General features: G+C 43.1%; 2 protein-coding genes across 11 annotated transcripts in view; one reads left to right on the top strand and one right to left on the bottom strand.

Moving 5' to 3' along the window:
- Positions 1-11,722, top strand: part of TIAM2 (TIAM Rac1 associated GEF 2) — a 244,678-nt gene extending 232,956 nt beyond the window's left edge. For all 8 annotated transcript variants that reach the window (XM_070461588.1, XM_020880120.2, XM_020880121.2 and 5 more), the window contains 7 exons: positions 533-591; positions 1,158-1,263; positions 2,207-2,294; positions 2,661-2,815; positions 4,047-5,688; positions 6,075-6,197; positions 11,359-11,722. In XM_070461588.1, the coding sequence (XP_070317689.1) occupies positions 533-591; positions 1,158-1,263; positions 2,207-2,294; positions 2,661-2,815; positions 4,047-4,642 (1,004 nt within the window). In that variant the 3' untranslated portion in view covers positions 4,643-5,688; positions 6,075-6,197; positions 11,359-11,722. The remainder of the gene's footprint in view (positions 1-532; positions 592-1,157; positions 1,264-2,206; positions 2,295-2,660; positions 2,816-4,046; positions 5,689-6,074; positions 6,198-11,358) is intronic.
- The window catches only part of TFB1M (transcription factor B1, mitochondrial), a 64,533-nt gene continuing 43,782 nt past the window's right edge, over positions 3,729-24,479 (bottom strand). Inside the window, exons 6-8 of one of the 3 annotated variants that reach the window (XR_011485658.1) lie at positions 10,161-10,288; positions 5,166-5,507; positions 3,729-4,688 (exon numbers count right to left, since the gene is read on the bottom strand). Coding sequence is in view for 2 of the 3 variants with exons in the window: in XM_020880133.2 (XP_020735792.1) it covers positions 5,297-5,507; positions 10,161-10,288 (339 nt within the window). In the remaining variant the exon portion in view is untranslated. Of the gene's footprint in view, positions 4,689-5,161; positions 5,508-10,160; positions 10,289-17,384; positions 24,179-24,479 lie in introns of those variants that run through there. The other 2 variants (XM_020880133.2, XM_070461592.1) reach the window with 2 other exon arrangements.

Here is a 24,479-nt window from a genome sequence, read left to right as displayed (position 1 = left end):
AAACTCCTGATTTCCAGAAGGATTTAGAACCGCTGCACTAATGGCTCTGACTTAACATGGGCAGCTTCCAGCTCTTTAGAAGCTTTGCCCTGTACACACATGACCTTCTTCTCCCTTCTGCTGCTTGGCTTGGCGGATCTGGCCAAGTGTTAAAGGAACAGAGCTGCTGGGTCTGCTTTTGAAATCTGCCATCTTAGTTTGCTGTACTTCAATATGTCTTAATTCCCACCAAGAGCTGGGAGAGTGAGCATAGACTGTGTGTTCTCATTGAGATGAACCTCATGTCCTCAGCTTCTGATAAAATAAGAATTCAAAAAACAAAATGCCAGGATCTCCTTCAGACAATAGCTTTTAAATAAGCAAGTACTTGTGCATGATTCAAATATGAACAGAAGGAAGTGCTAATTATTCACCCATGTGTCAGCTCTGTGGAATCTTGAAGAGCTTTGTTCTATTAAAATATTCAGCTGCAGTTCAATGTTAGGGGAGTTTGTATTAAATAATGACTTTTCTTTCTCTTCTCTTTCTTTAGTTTTTAAGAGAGCTGTCATATTGGTTTATAAAGAAAACTGCAAACTGAAAAAGAAATTGGTAAGACATGAATTAACTTTGATTAAAGCTAACTTTTTGGACTGTATCTTCCTGTTACTGAACTGGGAAGCCTGCTAAGGACCAAGGCCTGGCCGACAGATGTGGCTTATTCCTGGGGTAACTGAGCAAATCAGATACTTGGGGTATTTATTCTCCCCATGAAAGATGTCTGTTTGAAAAGATGTACACAAGTAACCCATGCTGGGGCCTAGCTAGAAAAGCAGCTTTTCTGTCCCTAAAAATGACCTATGTTTGCTCCATACAAGTCAGTCTGTGTAATTTTGGTTTCTTTTTAGAGGTGGTAACATGAGGTCACAGAAAGCTTGCTTGTCATTATTGCTTAGAAACCTAGAACTTCTGCTCCCCAAGCCACAACTCTGCCCTGGCCGCAGCCCGTGTGAGCTTCCTCCGAGCTGGGACTCACCTGACCCGATACCATTCTGCACCCCGAGCCCCACACAGCAGCGGGTCTGCGCCAGGGAGAGCACCTGGTTCCTGTCATGCGCACACATGCCCCAGGAGCCAGCTTGCTCTAACCCTGCCCTTGTGGGGCTTTCACCTTACAGCCCTCCAATTCCCGGCCTGCACACAGCAATGCTGACCTGGATCCGTTTAAGTTTCGCTGGCTGATCCCCATATCCGCGCTTCAAGTCAGACTGGGAAATACAGCAGGTAATTGTTGTGTATTGTGCAAGTGCCAGAAAAAAAACTTCAGGGAATTTTCAAACTATGGAATGAAAAAGGAGGAGGAAAGAACCTGGGGATAATTTCTGGTATTTTACAGGCAAGGAAAATGAGGATGAGAGATTGCTGTGATGTTTCTTTACAGGATTTGGAGGAAGTAAATGCTAGAGGCTGGCTTTTCTTTACCAAATACTTCTCTTCATTGTTTCCTTATTTTCACTGTTTACAGTTTTCAACATTTTCCTAATATCCTACTATCTAACATTTCTAGTTATTCTAATAATTTTAGGGTAATATCAATCCCTAAAATTTGTTAAAGAAACACAGGTTCACAAATTTTTACAAAATTTGCAATACCAGAAAATTCCTTAAGATTAAGCAGTGTTACAAGTGATACAGAAAAAAATCTCCCATGCAAAATGTTCAAAGATCCTTCTAGAATAACCCCGTTCTGGTGACAGTGCCTCTGGTGATGGAAAAGACCAACAGGCTGAGGCCTGCAGTGACGGCCTGGGTCCCTGTTCAGTTTTTGTCGGAAGTGCTCACGTTTCCTGGACCATGACTTGGTGTGCTGCTGGCTGCCTTCACCTAAAGTGCCTGAGCACATCCTGTGTCCTTCCAAGGAAGGAGGTTGGCAAAGGTGGTCCACTTACCTCTTTCCCACAGATGAGATCCAGAGGTAAGGCAAAAGCACCAAGATGAATGGGAAATGTCAGCAGGAAATGTACACAAGGTAACTAAAACGTATTTAACTTTTTGTAACTATTGTGGAAGTCATACACAGAATTGAGCCTCAGAAGAAAATGATGAGAGTCAGGATTGGGAATACTGAACTCTTTAAAAAAAATTACTAGATTGTGGGTTTCAAGTTTCATAAATGTTATCATAGCATCTTTGGCAGAGTTGCAGCCCCTGGTTTCTTTTTACACAGGGACAGAAAATAATTCCTTATGGGAGCTGATCCACACCAAGTCAGAAATAGAAGGACGGCCAGAGACCATCTTTCAGTTGTGCTGCAGGTATCACTGCCTTCCAAAGATGAAAGCCAATGGGAAGAAGACAGAATTATGTTCTCTTAAAGATGGGTTTATTTTTGGCGCCCTCTTGAATTTTGATGACTTTAGGATCACACCCACCCTCTGCAAACTGGCAACTGCAGCTCTAGTAGAATAATACATTGATTAAATATACATCCAAATCTTAGTGCCTGCAGGAAGTTCAAGAACAATCAGTTCTCACTTCTGTTCTAAGTGACGAGAGACCGTGGCATACTTGCTGGGCAGCTTGCTGTCCGTCTGTCCTCATGTACCACGGGAGGGCAGGAGACAAGGAATGGGAGCTGGGTGAGACAGCAGAAACAACCAGTGTTTTCTCTCTCCCCCCAGTGACAATGAAAGCAAAACCAACATCGTCAAGGTGATTCGATCTATTCTGAGGGAAAACTTCAGGCGTCACATAAAGTGTGAATTACCCCTGGAGAAAGCATGTAAGGATCGCCTGGTACCCCTTAAGAACCGCGTTCCTGTCTCAGCCAAATTAGGTGAGAACTCGTCTAGCCTTGGGTTTATTCAGGAAAACATGACGAGCTTTTCTCTGCAAGCATGTATGCTCTTACAACAGGGTAGCTGGTCATCACTTTGTAAATGATCTGCAGTAGCTAAGCTGTAAACCAGACCCCAACACACAGGATGGAATGAGGTGGTCACTGCCATTCTATTTTTTAAAAAACCTAAAGAATGCCTCTCCCCACCAGACCTTCTTTTATAAAGTATAACCACCCCCAACCCCAAATCCTTGTTGCCACTGGCTGACACAGTCTACGCTTACCATCTTTTCTCTTCCACTGAGAGGTATGGGAGTCAGGGACTTGGTTCTGCTCATTGCCACGTTTCCAGTGCTTGCCACAGTGCAAAGCCTCTAGAGTATATCCATACTAAGTGAAAAAGGTCAAAAAACCTAATATGCCCACTCTTAGTAAACCCACTCTATAGGTAAACATTCCAAATCCTGCTGCTCTTAAAGCTTTCAGCTTTCTATATAACTATTTTGTTAACATATCATCGATCTAGTTTTTAGTCTTGCAAAATGTCTCTCTTATTTTTGGTAGTTTGACCTCTTCAGATTTACTGTAGATTTTCTATTTTTTCCTCCACTGGCAAAATAAGCTACAGCCATCAAAAATATAGTATTGTCTGCAGAAACACAACTGAACTTCCCTTTTTCCCCTTCAACCCAAGAGAAAGGAGTTAAACACATGTGTACACAACTCAATATTCATGTTAAATCTCAAAGCTGATAAGAAATCCAACAAATGTTCTCATGAGAGAAAGAGCATTTTCCAATCTTTACCTGAGCAGCCAGGGAAATTAACAGGTGAGAAGGTGGGCAGAGAAATACCATGTAATCCTAGTTCTGAAACTACAAAGTACTTTAGTAAAAGAAAGGAACCTAGATTTTATCAGCAACTAATTTTTAAATTTATTCATTAGCAAAATAATCCAAGCCCTTATGACAGTTTATAGCTTATTGTTCTATCTCATTAAGTTCTGATAACTATCACCCCAAAATGCCAAATTCCCCAACTTAAAATTTCAACTGCATATTTGTAGTATCTACATTTTTTTTTCCTTGCTCAAGTCCCAGGATAGCTGGTAATTGAAGTGAGATGAAAAAGTTTTAACATGTTCACTCTCATAACCTCCAAGGCCAACATTACACCTTGCGGAATCTGTTCTTCTCTCATAAGGGAATGTGTGCTTTTCTCGTTGCAGCTTCATCCAGGTCCTTAAAAGTCCTTAAGAATTCCTCCAGCAGCGAGTGGCCGGGGGAGCCGGGCAAGGGCAGCTCCCTGGACTCGGACGAGGGCAGCCTGAGCAGCGGCACCCAGAGCAGCGGCTGCCCCCCTGCCGGGAGCAGGCAAGACACCCAGCAGCACCCCCACGCGGGCCTGGCCGACTTCCCCGACAGTCTCATCAAGGAGAGTGACATTCTGAGCGACGACGAGGACGACTACCCCCAGGCTCGGAGGCAGGGCAGCCCCACCAAAGACATCGAGATCCAGTTCCAGAGACTGAGGATCTCCGAGGACCCCGATGCTCACCCAGCTGAAGAGCCGCCCGGCAAGGGTGGGCAGCCCAAGCTGGTGCGGGGGCACTTCTGCGCCATCAAACGCAAGGCCAACAGCACCAAGCGGGACAGGGGCACCCTGCTGAAGGCGCAGACGCGTCACCAGTCCCTGGACAGTCATCCTGGAAACGCCAACCTTGATCTCAGCTCTGTCCTTGAGCGAGAATTCAGTGTCCAGAGCTTAACGTCGGTTGTCAGCGAAGAGTGCTTCTATGAAACAGAGAGCCACGGAAAGTCCTAGCCCGGCCCAGTCCAGATAGGGTTACAGTGCTGGTCTCACTTCTAAACTGGTGGCAAAATGAAAATTGCAGAAACACTATTCATTATTAGGTTTTGTGCAGGATACATTTTCCCACAAATAGTTGTAAAGACTTAAGTTATTTTAATTTATTGTGGATCAGAAAACTAGCTTAAACTGGTCAGAATTTGTAAATTACTTAGTTTATATCCCTTTTGAGCAGGTATCAAAATGATTTAGAATCCTTAAGACGAATGCATTCTAATTTATGTAGAAAAAGGTGGGGAAGTTGTGATTAATAGCTTTTAAAAGGTCATTTTTTCTCCAATCCTCTGATTATTTTCTTTCAGCTATTAGGTTTCACTTTATTTAAAGCATATTTAAATTATTCTAATGTGGGTTAGGGGTACAATGTGCAGATACTTCATTTTTGTAAGGTTGTAATAGATGCTGTTTATACTAAACATGTCACATCTATGCAGTATATATATATGTATATTAAAAGAAAGCTTGTACTATATCTTACTTGATGATATTTATTCTCTTTACCAAGCTGTAAAAGGGGAGTAAGTCACAGCCGTGAGCACACATGAGAAGTTCAACACCTGGCAGGCTGGCAGCCCCTGAAGTAGCAGCTACAGTCTGCAACTCTCCTTGTCATCCCCTTTTTTCTGACTTTTGCCTGAGTTCTTCTCTGAAATTGTAAGCAAAGAGGTGTGGGTCTTCATCACACATTTTTCGGTACACATCACAGAGGCTCTTAAAATGTGAGACAGTGAGTTGGGTAGGTCGGAGAGTCGGGTCCACATCTGCCAACTCTAACAGTTTTCCCGTGCTTTCTAATCGCCGAGCTTCAGGGAATAACATTCTGAAAGGAAGAGGAAAAAACTCAGAATTTCACTTAAATTCTACAAACGATGCTGCTTCCTTCTCCCCTCCTTTGAAAACGGCATGGTTCCGACAACATTCGGGAGTGGACGAGCAGCCTCTGCAGTGACCTGCGGGCCCCAAGCCCGTGGAGGAGGCTCTGCTCACACCACGGGCAACAGGTATGGACCCCCACTGAGCTAATTTGACCATGTGAGAAGAGAGTTCTAAAGTTACATCAGTACTTGCATCTTTAAGGGAAATTTATCATATGCTCAGCTGCATTCTCAGAGAAATACAAGTCTGTGCCTCACATTTTAAATATAAAAATTACATATTATTACTGGTGCAGTTTTGATTCTGTCACTTGAACTTGCCAGCCTTTGTAAAGTTTGAAAACATGTGAAAATAGTTATTTTCCTCTTTAAGATAACTGAAGCATCTTTAAAATTGACTCAAGTATAAATTGTAAATTTCATCTAACAATCAGATTATTGTTTTAAAATATATAGTGAAACTGACTAAAATATTGCAAAGCTACACCTGGATTCTGTTTTCTTCTCTCAAGTCTCAGAGGCTCAACAGAACTTGTCTCAAAGGGCTTGGAAGACGTCGTGGCAAGAGGAGACCAAGTTTTCTTACAGGCTGATGGTCTTCTCAACCAGGAATGCCATGACCCCACATTTTCAGGGTGAGTTGACTGCATTCAGTTTCATGGCAAGCAGGGGTCTGATCATAGTTTCTATGATTTGGGACTGCTGTGTGGTGTGGTGTGATGTGACTGAAGGTCACCAAAAGGTCAAAGAGGGTCACAGACTTGGTCCATCTCTGCAAGGGGAGGGCATGTGAGACATGAATGGAGCCCATTACTTAGCTGGGGTTGTCCTGGAAATGCCAGGGCCAGCTCTGGGCTCAGGCCAGTTCCAGGACTGCTACAAGCAGGATGTACTTGCTGTGATTTTTTTTTTCCCTCCCTGAATTAGGGCTGTCACATATAACTCTAAGGGTCACACCCTGTGTGACCTCCAGCTCGTGTCCTACTTGTAGCAGTGCATGCTGGCGGGGGGTGGGTGGGGAGCTGCAGTGAACCAGAGGGGTGCCTTCACTCTAATTGTACCAGGATAGCCAGTGGCATTACCAACTAGAGAAGTAGTAACTGCCTGGTGAGCATGAACACCTGCCTAACTACAGCCAACCAATGGCAGGCTGTCAGGCCCTCCAGGGGAAGTCTGTGGATTCTAATGGTTTCAGGAGGCAGCTGTCCAGCTGGGCTGAAGTAATTTCATATGCTCAAGGGATTCTTCACAAAACCAGAAAGAGAGAACTGAAATGGAGCTAGCTATTCTTAGAAAATAATGCATTCTAAGTCACTTCAGTCATGTCTGACTGTTTGTGACCCCATGGACTACAGCCCCGCCAGGCTCCTCTGTCTATGGGATTCTCTAGGCAAGAATACTGGAGTGGACAGGACGAGAACAAATAATTTCACAATTTGTATGGAAATACAAAAAACTTCAAATAGCCAAAGCAATCTTAAGAAAGAAGCATGGAATTGGAGGAACCAAGCTGCCTGACTTCAGGCGATACTACAAAGTTACAGTCATCAAGACAATATAGAACCGGCAGAAAGACAGAAATACAGGTCAATGGAACAAAATGGAAAGCCCAGAGATAAATCCACCCACCTATGGACACCTAATCTTTGACAAAGGAGGCAAGAATATACAATGGAAAAAAGACAACCTCTTTAACAAGTGGTGCTGGGAAAACTGGTCAACCACTTGTAAAAGAATGAAACTAGAACACTTTCTAACACCATACACAAAAATAAACTCTAAATGGATTAAAGATCTAAATGTAAGACCAGAAACTATAAAACTCCTAGAGGAGAACATAGGCAAACATAGGCAAAACACTCTCCGACATAAATCACAGCAGGGTCCTCTACGACCCACCTCCCAGAATATTGGAAATAAAAGCAACAATAAACAAATGGGACCTAATGAAATTTAAAAGCTTTTGCACAACAAAGGAAACTATAAGCAAGGTGAAAAGACAGCCTTCAGAATGGGAGAAAATAATAGCAAACAAAGAAACAGACAAAGAATTAATCTCAAAAATATACAAGCAACTCCTGCAGCTCAATTCCAATCAAAAAATGGGCCAAAGAACTAAACAGACATTTCTCCAAAGAAGCAATACAGATGGCTAACAAACACATGAAAAGATGTTCAACACCACTCATCATCAGAGAAATGCAAATCAAAACCACAATGAGGCACCACTACACACCAGTCAGAAAGACTGCTATCCAAAAGTCTACAAGCAAGCAATAAATGCTGGAGGGGGTGTGGAGAAAAGGGAACCCTCTTACACTGTTGGTGGGAATGCAAACTAGTACAGCCACTATGGAGAACAGTGTGGAGATTCCTTAAAAAACTGGAAATAGAACTGCCATATGACCCAGCAATCCCACTCCTGGACATACACACCAAGGAAACCAGATCTGAAAGAGACACGTGTACCCCAATGTTCATCACAGCACTGTTTATAATAGCTAGGACATGGAAGCAACCTAGATGCCCATCAGCAGACAAATGGATAAGGAAGCTGTGGTACATATATTCATATACATATTACTCAGCCATTAAAAAGAATTCATTTGAATCAGTTCTAATGAGATGGATGAAACTGGAGCCCATTATACAGAGTGAAATAAGCCAGAAAGATAAAGACCATTACAGTATACTAACACATATATATGGAATTTAAAAAGATGGTAACGATAACCCTATATGCAGAACAGAAAAAGAGACACAGATGTACAGAACAGACTTTTGGACTCTGTGGGAGAAGACGAGGGTGGGATGATCTGAGAGAATAGCATTGAAACATGTATATTATCAATTGTGAAACAGATCACCAGCCCAGGTTGGATGCATGAGACAAGTGCTCGGGGCTGGTGCACTGGGATGACCCAGAGGGAAGGGATGGGGAGGGAGGTGGGAGGGAGGATCAGGATGGGGAACACATGTAAATCCATGGCTGATTCATGTCAATGTATGGAAAAACCACTACAATATTGTAAAGTAATTAGCCTCCAACTAATAATAATAAATGAAAAAAAAAACTGGAGAGGGCTGCCATGCCCTCCTCCAGGGGATCCTTCGGTCCAGGGCTTGAACCTGTGTCTCTTTACATCTTGTGCACTGGCAGGCAGGTTCTTTACCACTAGTGCCACCTGGGAAGCCCTAGAAAATAATATGTGCCTCTAAAGCTAAACTGATTTAAAGAACTACAGTTGACTATAGGTGGATATCTTAAAAACACACATGTGCTTTCCTGCCTTCTTAGACTATGTTGGGCCTAGTCACGTTTTCCTGTCACTGGCTATCCAGCATCACTGGCGACCTTGAGGCCTCTCAGGCTCACACACAGGAGCTCTCTCTTAATAAAAACGAGCTCACACGGATACTCCAGACATTGTTCTGGCTACTCAGAAGTTATCTTTGCTTCCTAATTTTAAATATGTCCTTAAATCTTCAAGATATAGTAACCTGATGGAAAGAGGGCATTAAAAAACCCATACACTTAGACAGTGTGTGGTAGGAAATACACATATTTGGTTTCTGTCCAGGTTCCTGAGACAGAGCTTCTAAAATCTTTGGAATTTCCTGAGTAAGGGGTGATGGGAGCATCGTTTGTCATTCATAACAAGCCCCTTTCGACCATACCCGAGTTCTGTGCTAACGAGGTGATTCTTGGTGGCCCCTGGAAAGCACCAGGCTAGGGGACTCAGTTATGTGACTGAAGGATGCACCCACCACTGCACGTCTGAGGAGAGGAGAGCTGGAAAACTGAGCTCAATCGCCAGTGGCCAGTGCTTTAATCAGTGCTGCTCAGGTAATGAACTTCATAAACCCCCAAATAATGGGGTTAGGAGAGCCTGGAGGTTGGTGAACACAGAGAAGTAAGAAACCTCCAGCCCCCAAACCATGTCCCGGGCATCTCCTCCAGCTTGGCAGTTCCTGAGTTATAGCCTTTAAAATCAACACATGAAAGTATGAGCCATTCTAGCAAATTACTGAAGCTGAAGCTGGACGAGATGCTGGAAACTGCCAATTTAGAGCCAGCCAGTCGTAAATATAAGCAGCAACCTGGGACTTGCCACTAGTCTGAAGTGGGGACAGCCTGGTGGCATCGGGCTGAGGGGCTGCGTTGATGCCAGGCAGTGAGTTATCAGACTTGAATTAAACTGCAGCACACCCAGGTGGTGGTCAGAGACCTGGGGAATTTGCTCGTGTTGGAGAACACACCACACGTGCAGTGGCAGAAGTGTCCAGAGCAACAACAGTTCAGATGGTTTGAGTCCTGAGTGAGATCATGACCTCCCAGTCCAGGCTCACTGTAAACTGTGTGATGTCAGTTTTAGTTTGTACTTAAGATCAAACCAAACAAAACCTCCCAGTGGCATCTGAGGTTAAGACGTTTTGCTTTCTCCTCAGTGGCTGTCAAGGTTTGTTCATCGCAGGATCTGAACTAAGAGCAACATTTACAGGCAGTTTGAACAATCGTAAAAACATTTGTTCTTGATCTTGGAAGGTGATCGAAGAGTTTGTAAAAAGTGCTACCAAGTAGGAAAAAACTCTCTCACCCGAGCCCTCGATGGCAGTACTTCCTTCGGAACTGGAAGGCATTCTGAACCACCTTCTCCACCAGCTTGAAGGGCTGCTCGATCCTGGGCCGGGTCAGGGGGGTGAAGTGCACCACTGCCGAGTCCACCTTCATTGTCAGAAAACACATAGCATCTTACTGCCTGCTGTAGCACATTAAACGGTTTATCTTGTGCAGCACAGGAGGATGGATCTCCTCCAGGCATGTACGATGCCCCACTCGCCTCTGCGCTGCCGCAGGGAACTCCCAGTTGGCCGCATCTGTTCAGTAATGGCAGCCACTAGGCCTGTGCTTAATAGTCACTTAATTTTAGAATGTTCTTTTACAATGGCCATTTGAGATTAATCCAAGTAATCTTTAAAGTCTGTAGGCAGGTAAGAAATAGCATTAGAATATTCAGCTTTTGAATGAGCGAAAAATAAGCTGCAGCAGCAGTTCCGACTATAAGGCTGGACTTCAAAAGCCAGAGACGTGGCAGATGGGCCCCCAAGGACCACTCAGCGCTAAACTCCCCAGAAAGGGAATCAATTAGGACACCATTTCTTTCAGATATAGACACTGATTAATCAGCTGGATTGAATTCATGCTTGTTGTCTGCATGGCCACATAACTTTCTGCTAACAACTTTAAATGTCCCATGAGGCACAGGCAGGAACCAAATGGAATGGAAACCACCAAAAATACTACTGTTTAAGTGTTAAGCTACTACCAGCTGTTGAGATTCTTTATCAGAAAATAAAACTTCTCAGGCACATCCCTATTCTAAAAATGGACTCACAGTGGTTCACAAGGATATATTCAAAACAACACTGGAAAATACTGAAAGTAAAGACTAGGAGAGGAAATGGAGTCAAAGCAGCTATGACACACACAAGAGCCTGAATGGCCTAGGAAAGGGGAAGCCTACTGGTAATTTACAAACCTTCAGTCTCTAAGGGATCACTGCTAAACCTGCTCTTTAGGACATCATACACTCTACAGAGGCTGAGAAAGTACAATTTATGAAGTGTGGGCTGTACCACTACTTGTCAAAAGGAATTCTATGCTTTAAAATTCACAGGGGTTATCGTGTTCTCTTGTGAGGACATGTTCCTAAATATCCTTGTGTCTACAAAATTATTCCTTCAACTGGGCCTGTAATACATAAGGATGGGGCAACTTTTGTTGTTTGTTTTTAGGTTGGAGGAAAAGTATTCACACGTGATGTGAGGATGTGTGGATGAGAAAGACCCAAGAGGACCAACCTGGATGGGCTTTCAGAGGCACTAGGGGTGTCTCTCCTGCTAGGTGGGGGCTGAGCCGCCTGGAACCACCCTGCTGACCTCCCTGCCCCCACCCCATCACTGACGCTGGCAAGTGCTGAGAATGTTCTAAGCTGAAGAGTGAAAGCTGGCAATGGAGACTTTGCAGCTGAAAACGCTCCCTAAAATGTCCATCCTCAGACTGTTTTAGTGACGATTATACCCCCTGGGTGGAACAATTATTCTTCCACTGCAGAGTGACTATCTCAATGTTCTTATTAAATTTTAATCGTTTTTCAAATTGTGCTCTATGTGTTTCTCCAAGTTCACTAACAAGCACTTCCTTTCCTATAGGAAACTAAGTGTTTCAGTTAAAAGGCCAGGACTTTCCTTAGAGCTTCACAAAAACACCACGGAGAAGGATCCAGGGGCTGGAGAGAGGCACGGGTGAACGGACGGGACTGGGGATCAAGTGAACTCAACTGTTCTAGACCATTCTCTCAACTTCGCCCCAGCGCTTTCTACCACCTGCGTTCACTGGCATTCCTGTCCTGACCGCTCATTCTGCCAACCCTCTATGACTCGGCCCCTTGAGCCCTTTCAGTCCAATCCTTTCACATTAGTTCTGAAAGGATTCTTCTGGTCAGCAGCCTGCCAGTCTCCAGAGAAAATAATTTATTATCAAAACTCTAATGTTCAAATATCATTAAGACCAAAGGCATGAAAACAGGGATAGATGCATTCTCCTTCCAGTAAGAAACTGCCACTCCTAGAATCCTTGGATTTAAAAATGTGGCCTCATCTTTATTTGCCTGATTTTATTCCTTTGAGACATAGCTGGTATTTACAAATAGAGGCAACGTCTGTTTTTTGTTTTTTAAAAAGTTTAAAACCCTGAATAAATATAGCAGCACCCCATATGAACTGTAGCAGTAGACTTCTAAAGTTTGAATATAACTTTGGTACCCAGTTAAGTTGGCTAATAGTATGTTTCAGATAAAAGGAAATCTCCACTCACAAGCAAAGCAGAGGATCACAGAAAACTCACGCAAGAAGGCTCTTGCAGTAACATGTCCTGCTTCTCCAGGAGACCTACACTGCCCTCTTTTCTATACCTGCCTCCAGACACACTTCTCAGAATCACGCTGTAGGATGGAGCCCATTTTCTGTAGAACCATAGGAAAGCTACTTGGTAACTATGGTAACATTCAAAATGCTTTTTACTTGTAAATGAATGCTTATTTAAAATTACAACCATTAAATTTCCTTGCCTGAGTTTCAAGTCTGTTAAAGGGTTTGATTCCAAAAAAGAAGTCAGTACATGGGCACTGGATGCAGTTAAAAATTCCGGTTTAAATGTTGCAAGTCTCTTTCCAAACTCAGCTGATCAGTATACTAAAATGACCTACTAAAATTTCAAATTAGAGCATTTACAACTTTAAATATTTGCCTCTCCAACTCACTGTAAGGTCAATGCTGCACAAAGCAGAGGTTCTGCTTCTCAACATTAGCAGGCTGCAGGCGGGTGTCCCACTTCCCAGGCCGGGGTGTCTAGGACACGACTGGTGATGAGCTCAGAGCAGCACTTCGGCCTCATGGGAGAACTGGGGTAAGAAGCTATTAAATCTCAGATATTGCCAGCTCAGATCCTGAATCAACATGGTCCAGGGAACATTGAAGACTGTACAGCCCTTTTTCTGACTTTGAGATGATCATAACATGTCAAAGATCTCAATAACTACCCCATGGAAAGGTACAGAAACAATACTGGCCATTATCGAAGAAAAGGTCTTCAACAGCTCCCATGGTGTTCAGGACCATTAAAGGGTAAGCCAGTGGAGAGGAAAAACGCTTAGGAAGTTACAGTTCACTGAGCCGAGATATGACCACAACTGGGAGAGGAGAGGAATGATGTGAACAAAGGATGACTACAGGGAATAATCAGACTCCAGAGACAACACAAGGATTCGACCTTCAAGGTAGGACTGTCTCAGATTCGTGCAGACGGCATGAAGGGTCCAGAGATCCTGAGGCAGGAGAGTCACGCTCGGCGTCAGGAGAAATGAGAGTCGGGTGAGCACCCGGGGATGCTCGGTTCCCCCCTAACCAGTGCTGGCTGACTCCCTCAGGGTTCCCACGCCCAAGTCTCCATCAGAGCGTCCTAGGCCCTGCGGCTGCACCTTCCCCCAAGAAGGGTAGTGGTCACAGTCACTACTGCCTGTGGTATTATAGTTATGCAGCTTGTAGAATGCCTGAATGTTTTCCCTCTCTTTTCCTGCTTAGAATGATACAAGAAGAACAGATTTTGAACAGTCACCATGTGTACTCTCAGAGCATAAGCATGTAAGAAGAGTGAGTAAGCTAAGGGCACGATAAGAAGTCTAAGAGGCAGCCAAAGTGAAGGCAGACGATGGAGAGTGCTTTCTAAGGTATATATTATGTAAATACATGTATGTATGTATGTAAATCAGGCCAACTAGCAACAACAAGACATACGACGGTTTCTTGGTCCCAAGGACGGGAACAATTTTGGGGAGGTGAACACTTAATTTTAAACAAATACAAGAGGGACAAGAACACACAAATACCAGATTAGGATATTCTGTTATACTTAACTTGGAGGCACACCGAATGATCACAGGGAAAACACCTTTCTAAAATCACCACCTTTTCCACAAACCGTGACTTGAGTGTTTGTGTGACAACATCCCCCGGAGGCTCCTGGGGGTGGAGGAGGTCCCTGCTAGGGGCTGGGCTGTGGTGGCAGAGGGCGCTGCGGCCAGGGCCTGACCTCTGGTGTTGTCTCATGGCTCCAGAGAAACTCCAGCACCTCTGAATCAGTCAGCTCCCTGGGGGTGGCTTCAATCTATACAAACTCACCAGGTAGTCAGTAAGTGCGGCTGCTATAAATATTACCATTACTATACTGAGAAGATGGATAAATGAAGATGGATGCAAATCTACTCATTCATAATGAGTCACAACTGTCAGAGAGACACGCAAGTTGACTCGTCAGTACATTCCCTTCCTAAAAAAATGACCTAAAGTGCAAGGTCTTACGCCTCGAAGGCTTGCAGAGGCACAGAAGAGGAACAAGCTCATGCAGACGCGGTTGCCATGGTCACTGGTGCTCAGCCTGAGGGCCTGGCCACTCACGGGCACAAGGTACAGGGCACCGGACTCCCCCAGTCCGCGTGCTCCCAGCACCCAGGCCCGCTCTCCTTCTGCGGAGGTGCCCTCTGTGTTCACGCTGTCCTGCTCTTCCTGTTTCTGACTTGGAAGACAGTCTGTCTTTTTAAAGATGAATTGCACAGCTACCAGATCTCCTCCTTCACATGCTCATGTTACTAGTTTAACTCACGGAGTTTTGGGGGGCCTCCTATGTATGTAACCAGAGGTGTTACAATAAATAAAGAGAAATGATGGAAACTGATATAAGCTCCCTAGTTTGGCAATATCACAAAGTCCACACGAACCCACCCAGGACGGCAGAGCGTGCGCTAGGACAGAAACGCAGACCAGTGGGCGGAGAGGGAGAAGCACAAGGCAGGCAGGCAAAGGGGAGGAGGAGGAGGGGCGGTGAGCTGAGAGCCGGGCCCAGACGAGGGGCGCTCAGGCCACGACCTGAGACACGACCGGCAAGTGAGGATGTTCTTGAAAAAAATGTCCTGGTTTTTAAAATAACATGCAAAGCCAACAACAAATACATACTTACAGGTTGATTTCCAGGTGTCACTGCAAAATCCAAAGACTGTCTTAATATTCTAAAATAATGTGATAAAGACACAGAAAGCCAATCCTCAAGATCCTTCCACATGAAGACATTAAAAAGGAGCAACAAAATGTTGGAAAAATAAGGTAGTAAATAACAGAGAAATGGCAATGTAAGCCACATCAGAAACAGGTGTCTGAGTTGCACAGAGCCTCGGAGCCGGGATGGCCTCATTAGACATTCCGGAGCACACGGTAACCAGAGAACAGTCATCTTTATTTAAACACAATCCTCACTGTAATCGACTAGTCTACAAACCACCAATTCTAAAGGATCAAGTGTTCAGGGCAGCCTAAAGCATTATTTTAAATAAAATGACCATAAAGGTGGAGGAAAATAAAGCACTGATTGTGCTCATAGCTGATACTGTTAATATTCCAGGATGCAGTCAAGAAGAGAAACATTCTTTTAGGATTAAGTCAGTCACTTTAAATTTGTGGGACTGGAACAGGTAAACTCTCTTAATCTTAAACTTACATTATTTTTTAAGGTTGAAGAGAAAATAAATGAGAAAAGACTTAAAAAAAAAATCAGAACCTCAACTTTCCATTGGAATTAAGTGGGCAGTATTTTAAACACACACGGACTGGGCACCATCCCTGACAACACAACTGAGGGCCCCAAGGCTTTTCTAAAACGGGACGATGCACGTGTGTGGGCAGCAGTGAGAGACGCAGGTCTGGAGAACCACCTCCCACAAAGGCTTGGTATCGTTATTTCTTCTCCAACATTTAGTCAAACTACTGATTCTTGAAACAAAAACTTGTCTGAATATCCAGAATACTGTCACTGAGAAAAATACATCATGGGAATCACATGTCATTTTTTCTTAAAAACAAATAAATGAAAACATTTTAAAGAAAACAGTTGGGACTGCCGAGTCACTGGCCAGCTACTCTGCAGAGTCACTTTTGGACTTGGCATGAGTGAGAAGCAAATGTTTATTATTTCAGGCTACAGAGGTGTCAGGGTTCATTTGTTTCCAGAGCTTAATCCAGACCACCACAGAAAGGATCGACTCTATTATAATGAGACGTAAAAACACATTCTGTTCTAAATGGGACAGGGCAGGGCTGTGTGTACAGAGGTTCAAAAATCACAGTATTCCGGGCTTGAATCCCACATTCCCGCTACTTACTCATTTTATGGACCTTGTGTAACTTCTTAGGAGCTTAGTTTTCTCACCTCTAAAAATGAGACCATTTCTTCTATCTCATAGACTTGGTTTAAGAATTAAATACCAGGACTTCCCTGGTGGTACAGTGGATGGGAGCCTGCCTGCCAATCCAGGGGACAGGGGTTTGATCCCTGGTCCGGGAAAATTCCACATGCCGCTGAGCAACTGGGCTTGTGTGCCACAACTACTGAAACTCACGCACGCAAAGCCTGTGCTCCACATGAAGAGAAGCCAACTCAATGAGAAGCCCCCCCGCTCACTGAAACTAGAGAAAGCTCACGCAGCAACAAAGACCCAGTGCAGCCAAATATAAAAAAAAAATTAAATAAATACCATATTGCCTCAGATAGAACTAAAGAGTTGCAAAATTAATTAATAAAATGACAGTCTCATTTAAAAATTACACTTTTAATCATGTAAAGGTAATGTATTATTTTATATACTCAAAATCAGTTTCTGAACTCATTCAACAAATATCTATCACACCTTGAAAATAAGCCAGGCACCATTCCTCGCACAGCACTGGCAATTAACAAGACAGCAGGAAATCCCTGCCCTTGTGAGGTTTACATTCTAGAGGTCTTAAGCCAAGCGTAAGCAGGAGAGGGGCTCAGAGGTGGTAGGTTTCTGGATTTATTTTCAAGTTTTGGAACAAAACAACTTGGTGATTGAATGGATATTGGGTATTGAAACAAAGGATGCTTTTAAGATCTGGGGCTGCATTTGCTGTTAACTGACACTGGGAAACTGGGGAGAATCGCTGTGGGGAGGATCAGGAGTTCAGTCCTGTCCCTGACAGATCTGAGACATCTATCAGTGAGTCACATTGCCAGCAACAAAAGTTGGGTGTTCAGTGGGAAGGGCTGGGAAGAGAGACATACTAAGATAAACAAAGGTAAGGTTTACCTAGAGAAGCCTCTGGACTTAAAAAGATTTCTCTGTCCTCTCTACACTGGTAGTGGATGATTATGTCGATGAATTACACTTCTCTGTGCACTTCTACTTTCTAGCTCCTTTTCCTTGGGCCTCACTGTGCGGCTTGTGGGATCTTAGTTCTCCCAACAGGGATTGAACTGGCCCAGGCCATGTCACTGAAAACACCAAATCCTAACCTCTGGACCACCAGGGAAGTCCCTGTGGCTCCTTTATGCACGGAATTCTGCCTTGTGTTAAAGGTCTATAGTTAAGGAAAGTTATTTACATTTCAGAAGTTTGCCTTTTAAACACAGGTGGTTAAGGGACTTCCCCATGGTCCAGTGGTTAAGATTCTGTGCTTTCAGCACAGCGGGTGAGGTTTTGATCGCTGGTTAGGGAACTAAGATCCAAGACATTGAGGCGTGGCTGGGGGTGGGAGAACAGGCAGTTAATACATTATAGGGTAAGTATACTCATCAAGACAGAAAAAAAATCAAAAAGTTCTTAAAAACACTAATGCGCAGGACCTCCCTGGTGGTCCAGGGGTTAAGAATCTGCCTGCTAGTGAAGGGGACACAGGCCTGATCCCTGGCCCAGGAAGATCCCACATGCTGCGGAGCAGCTAAGCCCAAGGGCCACAACTACTGAAGCCTGCGTGCCCTGGAGCCCATGTGCTCCACAAGAGAGGCCACCGCGATGAGAAGCCCAAGCGCCACAATGAAGAGTAGCCCCCACCTGCCACAACTAGAGAAAGCCCACGCTCAGCAGCAAAGACCCACTGCAGCCAAAACTAAGTAAATTACTTAATTGAAAAAAAAAAAAAAGCAATGAACATTAAAGCATGCTTAAGCCATTTATCCCCAGGAGGCTGTGTTATGCTGGAGGCCAGAGCAGGGAGCAGTCGCTGGCCGCTCCTCCCACCGGCCCCCAGTCAGCCTCAGCACAGGTGAGTGCGCACAACCACCACGCAAGGAGCAGAACAAGCCAAGACCCTGAAGGCATCGGGTGGACTCGATACAGCAGTGACAGCAATGCTGTTAGTGTCAGTGCCTGAAACTCAGCTCTACTCCATCCAGCACTTATACAAAGAACTGCTTATATATCTCCATGAAACAGAAGAAGGAAGTTAGGTTTATACATCAAAATTACAACACTATAGCTAAAAAACAAATGCATAGACATTTAACTTCTAAGAGGAGAAAACAATACGTATCTTGCTAGATGCCAGACTTAGAGAAGATTAAAACCAACCAACAAAAAACTTAGAAAGATCCAGATAACCGAAACATGCATTTTTATTAATCACTGCTTTTTAAAGAAATGAATAACATCTAACATGGCTATTAGCAGTAGTAAAAATTTAAACATCCAACCACACGTAAAATTATCTTCTGTTCTCATAGTGGTTATAAATGCATAACTTGTAGAATTAAAATTACTGAGGTAGAAAAAAATGAGAACCCAAAGTTGATGAAGATGAAATATGTCTGTACCATTATTCATGGTCTAGCACCTCAGTGTTTGCTTTTAGTTTCATCTAAAATGTTTCATCACATTATTTCGATGTAATTTCTTTACAGCATTTTCTAAAATCTCTTTATTAAGTTATACTTTAGAAATCTTTCTCAGTGTAAAGGCTAACAGAAGAAAATTCAGGATACCCACCCCTCACCCCTCCTGAAAAAACACTTGCAGGTTTACTGATCAGATTCTAGTCATCGGCTGGTACTGGGTTTTCTTTTTACTTTTATCTATATGTATATATATTTAAATCTGTCTTTTGAATGTTTAGTCTGAAAGCTACCAATTTTGTGAATCTTGATTTCACACAAGTCAGAAGCACCAGAATAAAAAGAAAGTCTCACTTAACTATCATTTGCAAAGCAGAGTCTTGTTAAAAATATTTCAGACCATATTCTTTAACTGGGGACATAAAGTAATAAACTGTATCTTCCAACATAGATAAAAATTCAAAAATAAATTATAACTATGGACTAAAACATAATATTAAAAGAAAAGAAAGTCTTTCTGTGAGCACCCAAATAATTCCTTCTCTGTATATTGTGACACAAAAGCATTTTCAGCTTTCAGGTTTCGACAAATCCTGTTGTAACAACAACTCCCTCCCTTCCCCGCCTCTCTCGTCTTAATTCTCCCACAGCTCAAAAAATGAGATGGAGAACCTGGTATTTATCTTCTAGCACCATCAGCAGTTTTCACCTCTCAGATTTCTGTGTTGCTCGTTGCTATTTGCAAGTTAACGTGGTGGAGTTTTATCATTAATATTCAGAAGCTGTGAATTGAGCCTCATGTGTGTGGTGTCTCTTCATCAGACCTTATTGGGGTTCAACTGAAGACAACTGACAGAAGAGAGTTAAGACACTGAAGGCTACTGACAAAAGGTATGGAAAATGAGAACCTTCCATAATGCTTGGGGATCTAAATATAGACCTTCCAGTATAACTTGGTTTGAATTATAAGTTGTAAAGCTGTTTTTAAATGCTAGATTTGATATAAATAAATCTTGTCTGGAAAACTGACTTTACATTTTCATGAAATCCAGTTCAGAATTTCTTTGGGAAATAGCTCATAAATTTAACATTATAGGTTCTGTTCTATGTGCAGATTTTGGAAGCATGAGAGCGCTATTTAGAACTAAGTTTTTACATGTGACCTCTCTGCTTTTGCCTACTTTCACAGTATTTCACCACCACAACCACTGAAACAAAGTATGCCTTTATTCTCTATGAGACAGAAATTTGAGAGAACAGGCCACAAACTGTACCATGCTTATGGCTGGAGACAGAGAGAGAGAGAAAAAAAAAGATTTCACAGCACTAGCTAAGATGCCAATACATTTTTATGAAAGGAAAAGAGTGACCTTCATTTTGGAGAATGAATTCTAAGTTTTTTATGCAGAGGGAAGCACTTAAGAGTCCAACATTCACTAGTAAGTGAGCACTGTGCTAACTTAATGCAATGTCATATTGTTTACACTGATTTTGGCCGTCTGTAATTTATCACTGCCAGCACTTGTTAATTAAGATGAACAGGCTGTCTGCAAGTCTGCGTTACACTGTAATTTATAAAATGTACTGGTTAATGGGAAGAAAAGAGTTATAATTGGGAAGCTGAGCACAGACTGCACAGACTGATCAACATATAAAGGTTACTCAACCAAAGTGAAAAAAAAAAAGAAAAAGGAGATGCTCATAGGGAATGCTAACAGCAGTCTCACTCTTAATGAATCGCTTAAGCTGAGAGTGGTCTGAGAAGGCAGCATCTGAGTGAGCTGGCTTGAGTCTGAAATGTTAAAACTCAAACCTGAAAACAGCTGTTATGAAACGACAAACATGTGCTTTATTACTTTTTTTTTCTAGAAACCTTAACTTCTATTTTGGTCTCAGATATGAAAAGAAATTTGGAAAACAAAAAGAATGAACTGTAGGATGGCAGGCAAAGCCGAGGTGCTCTGATGCTACTGACTCTAAGAATTCAGAATCTCAGAGAAACCTCCTGAAACAGTAGAATTCACATTTTAAGATGATGAACAAAAATAGAACAATTGAATTCAGACAGCCCAGGATTTAACCTCTTGGGGAATCAATGTTATTGTAACTATACTGAACTATACAATTATATTCAAGGTAACACAGGCATGGAGTCGCATTACTGTAGATATTTCACAAAAGCCAGACCATCTGGACCTCAGTGAGTCTCTGAAGCCAATTTATTTGCCTTATTAATTCCTTCTGGAGTCTCTCTCTTTTGGTGAGAAAGGCAGTGAGGGAAGTTGACTATTAACAGTGTTTTTTTCCTCCAGATATAGTAGCATTGTCCCTGCTTCCCACAGGAAGCATACATGAGGATTTGACCAGGAATTATTGTGGTAGGTAGAGGGAGACAGGGTGAGGATGCTGAGAGGGGCAGAAGTGGGAAGTGGGCACTGCTGATCTGCTGCTGAGGCGATTTACCACCTAAGTATTCTGATCTGAAACAATGATGATAGCCAAGATTATAGAGCTATGGTCTCCTTCAGCTCTAAGAGTCTATGAAAATGAATGGAATCGGCCTGAGGAAGAGGGAAAAAAAAAAACCACCCAAATGCCATTAAATACCAACTGTCACATGACATAAAAATCTAAAAATACTAATGTCAGTTATAATTTACTGAGTACCTTCCACGGGTTAGATAACTTCACTACCATATTTACCTCCACGATACAGATACTATAATCCTCCCACTTTCCAGAAGAGGAAATGAGGCACAGTGGGGTTCTGGAAAGCCAAGATTTGACCCAGGTATTTTATTAGATTCAGAGCTCATACTGCCTTGTGTGAAACAGACATGAATCATGATAGAGCCATTCTAATACATCGTTCAAAAATTAATTTGGAAATGCACAAGTCAGTTTTGCTGTATTTCAGAAACTGTTATATTTTCCTCAAAGAAGGCAGTAAATATTGCCAGATTAAAACACAGCAAGCACTCTTTTCCCTCTTATAAAAAGAAAGGGAAGGAGGGAGCAAAGGAAAGCATGAATTGTTTTTGTTACTTTCTCAAATACAAATGATGTGGTTACTTCTGCTTTGTACTTTCAAGATCCTATGTCACTACTTCTGAATCGTTTAGAATAACCGGTTTTGCAGCAGACTTCATTTGGGTCAGGGAATGGTTCTGGTCCCCACTAGAAAGGATCTCACATTCTTATAAGCAAAAGACAGTAGGCTCAATTGTTTCAGGTTTGAGTAACTTATACCTGAAGGGAGGCAATGGCATGCCTTAGGTAAAGACTTTGCAAATTGGAAATCAGAGATATCGTGCTAGTGAGTTTGAGTTCTACTACTTTCTTCTCCTTCTTTAATAATTCACTTGGGCCATGTGAATGGCATAGAGAGTGTTTAATAGATTTTTTAACTTTTTTAAAAAATTAGTTGGAGGCTAATTACAATACTGTAGTGGTTTTCGCCGTACATTGACATGAATCAGCCATGGACTTACATGTATTCCCCATCCCCTCTCCCACCTCCCTCTCCACCCGATCCCTCTGGGTCTTCCCAGTGCACCAGCCCCGAGCACTTGTCTCATGCATCCAAACTGGGCTGGTGATCTGTTTCACCCTCGATAGTATACATGTTTCGATGCTGTTCTCTCAAAACATCCCACCCTCGCCTTCTCCCACAGAGTCCAAAAGTCTGTTCTGTATATCTGTGTCTCTTTTTCTGTTTTGCATATAAGGTTATCATTACCATCTTTCTAAATTCCATATATATGCGTTAGTGTACTGTATTGGTGTTTATCTTTCTGGCTTACTTCACTCTGTATAATGGGCTCCAGTTCCATCCATCTCATTAGAACTGATTCAAATGAATTCTTTTTGATGGCTGAGTAATATTCCATGGTGTATATGTACCACAGCTTCCTTATCCATTCGTCTGCTGATGGGCATCTAGGTTGCTTCCATGTCCTGGCTATTATAAACAGTGCTGCGATGAACATTGGGGTGCACGTGTCTCTTTCAGATCTGGTTTCCTCGGTGTGTATGCCCAGAAGTGGGATTGCTGGGTGATTTTTAAAATAATCATTTTTCAAATACTGAAAACTTTTCTAATATATATTTATAAATCAATTTTAACAGATGGGTTTAAACTATTCTTCCTTATTACCAATAGAGTATTTTAATTAGAAAAAAGTTTTTAAAACCTGTAATACTATTAAATCCTTTATCACCTATCCAACAGCTGCAATTCAATGCCTAAATCTCCTAACAAGATACATGCTTACCCTATAGACTTCAGCAGGGCTTACATTTTAAATAAAACTACTATATATAAAATAACTGACAAGAGCCTACTGGACAGCACAGGGAATGCTCCTCAATACTCTGTAATAACTTACAGGGAATAGAGTCCATAAAAGAGTGGACACATGTACAACTGATTCACTTTGCTCTCCAGCAGAAGCTGTAACACAGTGTAAATCAATTATGCTCCAATAAACACTCTTTAAAATTTTAAACCAACAAACAAAGAGGACATCTCTTCCCTTGACGCCATGTACCAAGCACCATCCGACCACAGTCACTCAGCAAGCAGCGGCCTGGGCCTGGTGTCAGCCTCCCTCCAGGGAAGCAGTGTCCTCGTCCCCTGCAGAGGCCCCATCAGGCTCGTTCTCAGCTTTCACCCTTCACAGCAGTCTGTTTGTCCTTTCTTTCAGTCCTGATCTCGTCTTCTTTCCCCAGCCTTTTGTTACCTGGTTCTCTGCTGTGCAGAAATAGCTACAGTTCTGACCGAGCGCCGTCAGGGTTTTCTAAGAGGACAGAGGTCGCAGTGACGTCATGGCCTCGGCGGGTGTCCAGCTCCTGGCTTTCGCCCTGGCCTTATCTGGGGTCTCTGGAGTCCTCGCGGCCACGCTGCTGCCCAACTGGAAGGTGAACATGGATGCGGGCTCCAACATCATCACGGCCATCGAGCGACTGGAAGGGCTGTGGATGGACTGCGCGTGGTACAGCACTGGCATGTTCAGCTGCACCCTGAAGTTCTCCGTCCTGGCCCTCCCCAGCCACGAGCAGGCCGCGCGGGCCACCATGATCCTGGCCTGCATCCTCTCTGCGGTGGGGATCTGCACTTCCACAGTGGGGATGGAATGCACTCGCTTAGGAGGGGACCCGGAAACCAAGAGGCATGCCTGTTTTGCTGGAGGAGTTTGCTTCCTGTCTGCAGGGACCTCTGGTTTAATACCGACTGTGTGGTACACAAAGGAGATCATAGCAAACTTTCTGGACTCGACGGTTCCACAAAGCAACAAACACGAGCCTGGAGGAGCCGTCTACCTTGGGATCATTTCGGCCGTGCTGCTGCTGATCTCCGGCATGATCTTCTGCACATCCTGTCTAAAGAAGAATTCGGGAGCTTTGCTCCACCCATGCAAGCAGCCACCCGTCTCCACCGCACAGCCAGAGGACAGTTCGGCATATAGCCTGAAGGACTATGTGTGAAAAACTGTGTGATGCACATGGAATTTTAGGTGCCTGCTGTGACTTTTGTCTTTATTTTAAATACCAGAATTGTGCTTAACTTTCTACAAAGAATGTAAAAAGTATTTTACATTCTACAATGTAACTTTCTACAAAAAATGTAAAATACAAAGAATGTAAAAAATTTAAAAATGAAGTTTTTCAAAATGCCAAATGT

This window comes from Odocoileus virginianus, chromosome 34 (assembly GCF_023699985.2).
Source record: "Odocoileus virginianus isolate 20LAN1187 ecotype Illinois chromosome 34, Ovbor_1.2, whole genome shotgun sequence".
NCBI lineage: Eukaryota > Metazoa > Chordata > Mammalia > Artiodactyla > Cervidae > Odocoileus > Odocoileus virginianus.
This window is presented reverse-complemented; position numbering and strand designations above follow the sequence as displayed.